Below are 9,326 nucleotides of genomic sequence, written 5' to 3' on the forward strand. Positions count from 1 at the left end.
CACCAGCAGGAAGACATCCGAGTGACTCTGCAGGAACTGGAGGAGAGATGGAAGGAGAGTAAGAGAGGGAGAGAAGAAACAAACAGAGGAAAGGAAAGAGAAAAGAGAAGAGAAGAGGGACCTAAGCCAATAAACTAACTAATTAACTATGTTTCAGTGCGTTTTACAAGCGTTGCTATTTGGGGTGGGGTGGGGGGCTTACCTTGCCAATGGGTCCATATTGTTTGCGGAACGTTTTGTTCCATGAAGTCCCAATCTTATCCATCAGCCTTTGGCTGATTTGGTCAACAGGAACACTCTTTGATTCTTCCTGGATGAAAATGAAAGTCAGAACAGCACATTTCCAGAATGTTCGATAACACTTCACTTGGATAGTCTGCCCACAGAGACTTGTAAAACACCCTGAATGACTCAGTTGTGAATGGTGTATGCCAGGGGTTCTCAAAGTTTTGATTGGTGAGGGCCAATTCAGGAACCCAACATTAACTGAAGGTCGCCAAAGGGGCGGGGGGAGAAAAAGAAGAAAAAAAAACCTGGAAAAAAATCCCATTTGTAATAATTTTGATGACCAGGTTGCATCTTTACAGTTTATATTTATTGCATTAAACACATTTTAATTCATAACTGAGGCTAAACCTGGCAAAACTTGTGAAAATCTTTAGAAAAATTGCAATGCACACACAATCCCTGGGGTTCTCTACCCTCAACAGACATATTTGGGATATAACTGTTCTGGTTGCAGTCCATTTCAAGTACAAACTTATTTAGAACAAACAGTCTCAGTGTGCCTTGCTTCTTATCAGCATAGGCCTTATTCAGGGCCAATTCCAGCTACCAAAGCACCACAGGAAAACCTGACGGCTACCTAACAGAGATTAATTCTTTTCAAAGCACACAGTACAGTTGTACACTTTTAACAGTTTTACAGATGTTCTCAGATGTTATCGCGGGCAGCCAGAAATTTTTCCGCGGGCCGCACTTTGAGAACCTTTGGTGTATGGAATGTGATTTACAAAAAGCATTGTGATCTCAAAAGTGCTGAAGATCACACTGAGACCTTGTGTATATGTGTCTGGATGGGTGAGAGCAATAGCCGTAAAAGAACGATAACTATAACCATAACGATAAAAGCGTTCACACTGAACAACGATAAACAAAGTCTCTCCTTGTGTTAATGAATGTGACGGACATTTGATGGGTTCTGATTGGCTATTTATCGTTCTAAAAACTGCTCTGAAAGTGATCCCCAACGATATCGTTCTTCATGCCGTTTTCGTTATAGTTTATGTGTGAACGTCGTCATTCATAATAACGAGAACAATGTTTGTTTATCGTTATCGTTCTTGGTGTGAATGGGCTGATGTCAACTTTGCCAACAAGGCTGACCAATTTTGGCTTTGTTCCTTCAGAAAGTGCTTGACGTTAAACTGCCCACACACACCATTGACAGAGAGTGTAATGGTGAGAGTGTGAGTGTACTGATGTGTGTATGAAGTATCTGTATATGGTTTGTGGATTACGGGTTTTGTGTGTGTGTGTGTGTGTGCGTGTGTGTGTGTGTGTGTCCTGGTACCTGAGAGAGTACGGCTGTGAGCACAGACAGCGGATTGTCCTTCTCCAGCTCAGGTTCGCTCACTCTCGCATCTCTCTTCTGAGCCTTCTCCTTCTGCTTCTCCTTCACCTCCTCCTCCTGAAAAACAAAAACAAAACAACAACTCAGATATTTCAACATGTCAATATGACTACATTTGGGTTAATTGTTAAGAAACCATTCTTAGGCATCTGCTTTAGTTCTTTTCAATGACACGCTTTCATTTGACATTTCCACCATAAATTAACCAAAATGTCTTTCCCATTAAGTACATTTACTAACAATTCACCAAATGACTGCCCAGTGATGCCAGAGTACACAAGCACATTTAATTCTCCACAAAAAAAAAAAGAAAATAACAAAATTAATAGAACTGGTAACTCACTGGAGGTTCCCAGCGGCCTAGCTGGTCAATGTCTTTGATATAGACGTGGTAGTGGCCACCGTAGCACCCCCCTTTGTGGATGATCACGGAGAACAGCTCATACAAGTACTCGCTGTCTGGACACTCACTCTGAGGACGACCAAACACACACACAATCTCTTTACGTGACATTCAAATTAGGGCCCAATGTCTTTATTCAATGTGCAGTGAACTCCTGTGAGGACCCTGCTGCTTCCACGTGGATCAGTTTTAAGTGCTGAGGGTCAGACATACCTGTTCACAGAAAGGTCGGAGGTCAATGGTGAGGGGGAACGCATAGCGGCCCATCTCCTTGTAGCGCTCACACTTGGCAAAGTCAAAGTTGAACCTCAGTAGAGACATGGTGAGGAACGGAGGCAGCTTCCTCAGTTTGGCAGACTGAGAACAGACACAAGAGGGAGCTCGGTCTCTGAGAGACAGATGCATTGTGCCACTGTGTGACTGACAGTACTACTGTATACGCGGATCATTTTTATGACTTACAAATTTTAAAGGAATCTGCACAAAGCAATACAGCAGGCTTCTCAAGCACACAGAGACTAAGGTAAAATTTGGAGAGTGTCTGTTTGTGTGGGTGTGTGAAGAGCCACTTCCCCACTGTTGGGTCAAAGCCGGGCCAATAAAAGGGAATCTTCAACAAGTGTCAACAACCTAGGGTCTATTTGTGGATGATAAGGAGAGGACATTTTCTCTTAGGACCAAAATGACTGATCGGTGCAGTTTTGAGCAAGACCGATGACCGATGACCTTTGACCTGAGGCTGACCTTAGCGGCCTCGACGAGCTGGTTGCAGCGGCTGCAGCGGTAGAGGTTGTTGCCCTCAAACAACTCCTCCTCCACGAACATGCTCCATAGCGCCTCCTCAAGGCTGGACACGCCACGCACAGACACAGTCAGATCCAGGAAATCCTCCTATACAACCCACACAGAAGATCGAAACATGAGTCAAGGGAAACTTTACTGACAGATACCCTGGGATAGAGTGATAGATGCACTATGAAATGCCAACACTATGGGTTCATGTAAAACACATGTACCTTCACCAATTTACATTTACATCCATTCATTTAGCAGACACTTTTATCCAAAAGAATAACATTCAAGCTACAGTGGAGTTTTAAAGCGAGTTAAAAAAGTAAATAGATTGGTTAAAACATCACAATTTCAGCTTGTCGTCTGGTTATGGGGTCATTCCACATCAAATCAGATGGAGTCCAGTAAAATGATTGTCACTCCGTCTGAGATTTTGTTCAGAGTTTAACCATCTAAAAGCGTTGTTTACCATAGGTAGTGATCCAATGCCACACCGTTTAATTTTGATGTTTAACTTTAATGTTCAATGTTGACATGTTGTTGACCTCTGTATAATATTTATCCATGGTAGAAAAGTTAATACACTTTTCTAGATGGAACGGCCCTCCGGATCAGATCGGGCTGTTTTACCATCTAGAACGTGTATTAACTTTGTCTAGTTGAACGGTGTGTCGTCCATTATCCCTTACATAACATATTTATGTCATAACATTGCAACAAACTAGACCATCCAGTTGTTATGTTGTGATGCAATAATGTGCCGATAATTCTTTTTCTGGGTGAGTGGCTCATATTTTTTTTCATGCAAACTTTTTTCAAAGAAACTATTTTTTTCCGCTATTCAGGATAGCCTACAAGAAAATTGTAATTGTTGTCTACTACTCACTCTCTGCCTCTACCTAATAAGATTTTATTTTTTGCTGAGGCCTGGATGTTATCCTTAATTATATAATCTGGCTGCATAGCTATACTAATTACTCTGTTAAAGTCAAATGATTTTTTTTACCCTCCCTAAAACAGATGTGATGGTGACAAAGTTTGCAGGTTGTGAAAACAGTCTGGCTGCGCTAGTAAACTTTTTTGGACGAAAGAGCTGTTGGGTCCTAACATGTGGTGTTGGACTTCCAAATACAAGTACTCAGCCTGGCTTGCCCTCTATAAAAAAAGACTGCATCATGCATCATTATCCCACACACCTGTCTCTCGCTGACGTTGCTGCACTCCTTGCAGACAATTTGGTTGACAAGTGTGCCATGGTAGAGGCGATGGATGAGGCTGCTGCCCGACGTTCCCACCAAAGAGCTTTCCAGAGCGCTGAACAGAATGCGGTTCAGCTCCTGGACATCATGTTGGCTTGTCTCCTGCAAACAGAAATTTAGTTCAATAGATACACTCACAGTGTAGCTGGCAGACCTTCTACACTTACATGTATGAATGACAGGAGTGGAACCAGAGCTGAGAAGGTAAAGGTGAAGCCTTTATTAATAGGACAGTGAAGAGACTGGCAGGAAGCGAGTGGGAGACAGAGAGATGGGGTGGGACCCAGGATGGACTTGAACTAGAGGTCTGCACTCCCTAGGTAGACCCGCGGGTCCCGACGCAAAAGAGTGTGGCGCGGGACAACTTTTGAAAGCTCTTTGCGGGAGCGGGCGGGATGAGAGAGGTGCGTTCGCGGCTGCGGGACAAACCGATGATTCACTGCATTCCCGCAAATTAAATACTGTATGTGTGTAAAATTAAATATGGAAATGATTAAAGTAGTGTTCATAACTATAGTTCAGCTGGATGTTCTGTTAGGCAGCATTAAAAAACGGGGTTTAAGCAGAACTGACGGATAGCAGGCCTATAGCCTATATTGTCATTTACGTGGGTTCAATTTGTTCCAGCTGCTCATTGTCAAAACTCGAAATCGAAAGCATGACAGAGGAAGAGGGCACCAGACTAGGCCTACTTCAGTTGTTAGCCTACATTCAGAGCCAAGAAACTGACATCTGGAGTCTCTCAGGTGTGTGTGCTCCTTTTGTGAGACAGAAATAAAAACTGAATAGGCTATCCCTCCTGCATGTGGGTGGGAGCGGGACATCATGTTACAGATGCGGGTGGGAGCGGGACTAAAAATGACACATTAATGCGGGCCTCTAACTCGCAGACCTCTAACTCGAACCCGGGTCTCCATGGACACCTGGGCCCAAATGTAGTACGGGCTACCCCAAAAGGGCGAGTATTTAAGCAGATGCTCTTATCTGGTCAAGTACTGAACTCAAGTCTCCTGCCGCTTCCCTTCGCTGACACTAGCCACTACGCCAGCACAGCCACAGGTATAAGATGTGTACCTCATTGTTGGTCCAGCCAAAACTCTCTGTGAGGTCTGAGGTGGAAGCAGTCTGCTGGTTCACCAACAGCAGGTGAGCAAACAACCTCTGAAGCTCGAGCGGGATCACCCGAACCTACAGAATACACACGGAAAACATATAGTGAATCTTAGGACACCTGCCATTACACCCACAGGAACATCAGTGGCATTCCATTCTAAATCCATAGTATCAATAGGGTATTGTGCTCCCCTTTGCAGCTAGAACAGCTTCCACTCATTTGGGAAAGCTTTCCACCACATTTAGGAGGGTCTGTGAGAATTTCTACCCATTCATCCAGAAAAGCATATGTGGCCAGATACTGATGTTGGAAATCTTCCCAAGGGGAGACCAACTCCATATTAGCTGTATTTAAAATATTTGAGGATATAATTGAGAAAGAGAGACAGAGAGAGAGACAGAGAGCTACATAGATATATACTTTATTAATCCTGTGAGAAATGTAGGCATCCAGCAGCTTATCTTATAAAAGAACACACATACTGTAATCACACTACAATGCACTATGTAGTGAGTTCTGAATTCAGCCTTGTACTATTCTCTGGAGCTTGGTGGGTCACAGCTTGTTAGGAAAGACAGTGGAGGTACAGTACAGGTGAATCTCAAAAAATTAGAATATCGTGGAAATTGTTTTTTTTATTATTATTATTGATTTCAAAAACCGAAACTTTCATATATTCTAGATTCATTACACATAAAGTCAAATATTTCAAGCCTTTTGTTTTTATCTTAGGGCTTATAGCTCTCATGGCAACCAAAAATCCAACATCTCAAATTATTAGAATAATGAAATCCATTTATGGACTCATTGGTCAGGCTTCTTTTGCATAAATTACTGAAACAATGTGATGCGGCATGGAGGAAATCTGCCTGTGGCACTGCGGAGGCAAAGATCCTTGATTACTAGCTCCACTTTAACCCTCTCTGGCGGAGGTGTTACGGAGGCCCTGGTTGCTTTGATAGCGGCCTTAAAGGAGAATTCCGGTGTGATATTGAAAAATAATTCCGTGGAAATGCATGGATTCCAGTTGCTGCTACTGGAAGAAACTGGAATCCATGCATTTCCACTGAATTTTTTTTGGAATCTGATCCCTTATCATACCTGTTCATTCTTACTTGTCGCTCGACTTATCGTGACTAAATTCAAGATGGCTGCAAATGCTAAACTTCGTGAAGATACTGTCTGCATAAATCGTCTTGTAAGTAAACTACCAGCGCTTTTTCAAAGTTCTCTTCAAATGTCAGGGCCCTCGGAAGTCTACCAATGAAGTGTGGAGATACATTGAGCCTCGTAAATGGTGTAAAACAGTGATTTATTTGCATGGCTAGCCCGATGCCGAAGCACCACCATTGAAAAAGCTGTTGGTAGCGTCGGCTAACTAGCGCCAGATTTTGGAGTGCAGGGGACAAGCCGAGATGGGCTATGAGACATACGTTCACACTTTAGGTCAATATCACACCGGAATTCTCCTTTAAGCTCGTATTGTTGGGTCTGGTGTCTCATTTTCCTCTTGACAATACTCCATAGATTCCCTGTAGGATTCAGGTCAGGCGAATTGGCTGGATAACACCATGGTCAGCAAACCAGTTACTAGTAGTTTTGGCTCTATGGGCTAGTTGATTTCCATGAGCTGTGAGCCGTAATTATCAAGATTCAAAAACAGAAAAAGGCTTGAAATATTTCTATTTATGTGTAATGAATCTAAAGTATATGAACATTTCACTTTTTGAAGCAAAATATAGAGGAAAAATGAACTTTTCCACGATATTCAATTTTCTTTTTAGATGCACCTTTAAGTTTAGTACCACTTAAATATTAGAGAATAAATAAATACATGCATTAAAGCGTGGATGTCAAACATAAGGCCTGGGGGCCAGATCACGCCCGCCAGCAGGTTTCATACAGGAAAATTAGAAAGAAAAAAAAAATATTCACATCCAGTTGTCTTCTAATAAGCAATATCTCTATGATATGATACACTGATTAAGCCTAGCACTACACACCATCCTCAGGAAGGAATTAGGCCTGAAAAACTGACGTGGAAGTATTTCATGAGAGAAAGAGCTGTATATGACAGCAGTACTTCGTACTCTTAAGTGGGTATAGTAAAAGAACATATCATCAAACAACACTGATACCCATGAAGAAAAAAGATAATGACCATGACAGGACCCTATGAGGTCTCATTCCAACGTGCCTAAATTGCCTAAAATGAGTTTGACACCCCTGCATTACTTGAATGTCCTTTCTTGAATTTCCCCTTGGGGATCAATAAAGTATCCATCTATCTATCCATCTATCTATCTATCTATCTATCTATCTAAAGTGAACCTCGTTCTTAGATCTAATTGTTTTTAGACTCATACAAATGCTCTGACGCTTCCACCTTAAATACTTTGATCCTTTCTCACTGTATCTCTCCAATCATTTCACGCTCATTCACATTCAAGTGTAGGTTAATTCCCACACGCATACCTTGGCATCTGGCTTGTCCTTGTCAGTCAGGTTACCCAGTTCATCCGGTCCCAGACTGAAGAGTTCCTCTATAGAACACACAGCAAAACTCAACCTCTGTTTTAAGTACAGTACATTTCTACAGGTGTTGTCTGCCAACAAAACAATAACAATGCAGTTCCACCGACCCACCTCTGAACTCGGGCGTAAACAAAAGCGTCTGGATGAGGGAGTTGAGGTAGCAAGTGCCCCCTTGGTTTTTTATTCCACTGAGACTGACGTTCCCTCTTGGTGGTGGAGGCTCGGCCTCCTTCCCTTTCACGAATCTTCCTCCGCTGGGGACGGAAGAAAAGCCTTCGTCGTCCTCCTCAAATAGATCTCCAAACATTGCAAACGCTCTTTATTCCTTTATTTTATCCCAGTAGGTTACTCCGTTCCTTTGACCCGCGGAGACTTTAGCGAGTGGACAGAGTTCTGCTTTGCAACCTCTTGCTATCTCATCTTCGTCTTGCCAAGCTCTCTGTTGACAACCATCGGATTCACTCCAGAATGCACAGATTTCGCAGTACTTACCATTGCTATCATACAAGAACGATAACTGACAGACAGCCTAACCTCTCAGTCCAATGGGTTACTGTGAGTCCTTCTAAGGTCCATGGCCATTAAAGTCTGCAAAACAAGCTAGGTTAGCTGTCAATTCATAAACTTGGATACTGGCTAACAATCTTGCCCCATGATCTAGCCAGCAGCTTCAATCAATTCGATAGTAAATGTTTGATAGTAAGCCTACACTTACGACGATTGGTGATTTGTTTCGTGACACATTCCTCATTGATAACAGTGCTAAAACACCTATCTGCTGAGTCAAAGTGTTCAGTCCCAACAATGAATCGCTGGGAAAACGAAACGTAAGAGGAGATCCAGCGATGTTTCAGTGCGCAGCCATGTTTCTTTCCCAGTGCACAGTCGAAAGGAATTGTGGTACTTGTAGTCTTTTAAGCCAGAGGTCGACAACAGCTGACAGTCCCGTTCAGCCTGGGTGAACCCAGACGAGAAGCGGTCTGGTGTTAACCAGGCTAGTTCAGATGCGCAGGAATAGGCCAAATAGTCTTTATTGACCACTGAGATAGACTAGATGTACCGCATAGCGGTACAAAATATGACCGCGGCGCCGCTCAGTCCTGTAGGCTACATAGTCTGCAAAAATTACGCTTGTCAATTTGTTTCCATCTCCTACTCCATCCTCTTGCAACTTTTGTGTATGCTTGTATGTGCGTGCATGTGTGTGTGTATGTGCGTGCGTGCGTGCGTGCCGGTGTGTATGTGTGCGTGAGTGTGTGTGTGTGTTTTGTGTGCGTGTCTGTGCATGTAGATCATACACATGAAATGTGGTGCAGTTCAAAACATCTGAACTGAAGATAGGGGCGATTAAATCAGTATAATATTGCATTTTCCTTTTTTACCCGAGGTTTGGGGCACTCACAAATGAGTGATTATGGGCTAGCGGCAGTCATAATAAACCATCTGTCTGTTATAATCAGTGTAGCCTAGCCTACCATGCATCATTATGATGATGTAGCCTAGCCTAGGCCTACTAGTGGTAGGCCTAAGTTTAATACAAGTGGAGCCTTTAGACCTCATTAAATTTACATGGTGATGGTAAAGTTTGAT

At 42.8% G+C, this 9,326-nt stretch overlaps 1 protein-coding gene across 1 annotated transcript in view; it reads right to left on the reverse strand.

Annotated features, from left to right (window-relative positions):
- usp40 (ubiquitin specific peptidase 40) overlaps positions 1 to 8,607 on the reverse strand; it is a 21,101-nt gene extending 12,494 nt beyond the window's left edge. Inside the window, exons 1-11 of the mRNA XM_042080974.1 lie at positions 8,452 to 8,607; positions 7,848 to 8,324; positions 7,677 to 7,744; positions 5,162 to 5,275; positions 4,025 to 4,189; positions 2,781 to 2,927; positions 2,250 to 2,393; positions 1,977 to 2,105; positions 1,574 to 1,690; positions 203 to 310; positions 1 to 36 (exon numbers count right to left, since the gene is read on the reverse strand). The exon at positions 1 to 36 is cut by the window's left edge and continues 319 nt beyond it. Of these exons, the coding sequence (XP_041936908.1) occupies positions 1 to 36; positions 203 to 310; positions 1,574 to 1,690; positions 1,977 to 2,105; positions 2,250 to 2,393; positions 2,781 to 2,927; positions 4,025 to 4,189; positions 5,162 to 5,275; positions 7,677 to 7,744; positions 7,848 to 8,043 (1,224 nt within the window). The 5' untranslated portion in view covers positions 8,044 to 8,324; positions 8,452 to 8,607. The remainder of the gene's footprint in view (positions 37 to 202; positions 311 to 1,573; positions 1,691 to 1,976; positions 2,106 to 2,249; positions 2,394 to 2,780; positions 2,928 to 4,024; positions 4,190 to 5,161; positions 5,276 to 7,676; positions 7,745 to 7,847; positions 8,325 to 8,451) is intronic.
- Positions 8,608 to 9,326: the final 719 nt, after the last annotated feature.

The sequence above is a fragment of the Alosa sapidissima genome, chromosome 23 (genome assembly GCF_018492685.1).
Source record: "Alosa sapidissima isolate fAloSap1 chromosome 23, fAloSap1.pri, whole genome shotgun sequence".
Taxonomy (NCBI): domain Eukaryota; kingdom Metazoa; phylum Chordata; class Actinopteri; order Clupeiformes; family Clupeidae; genus Alosa; species Alosa sapidissima.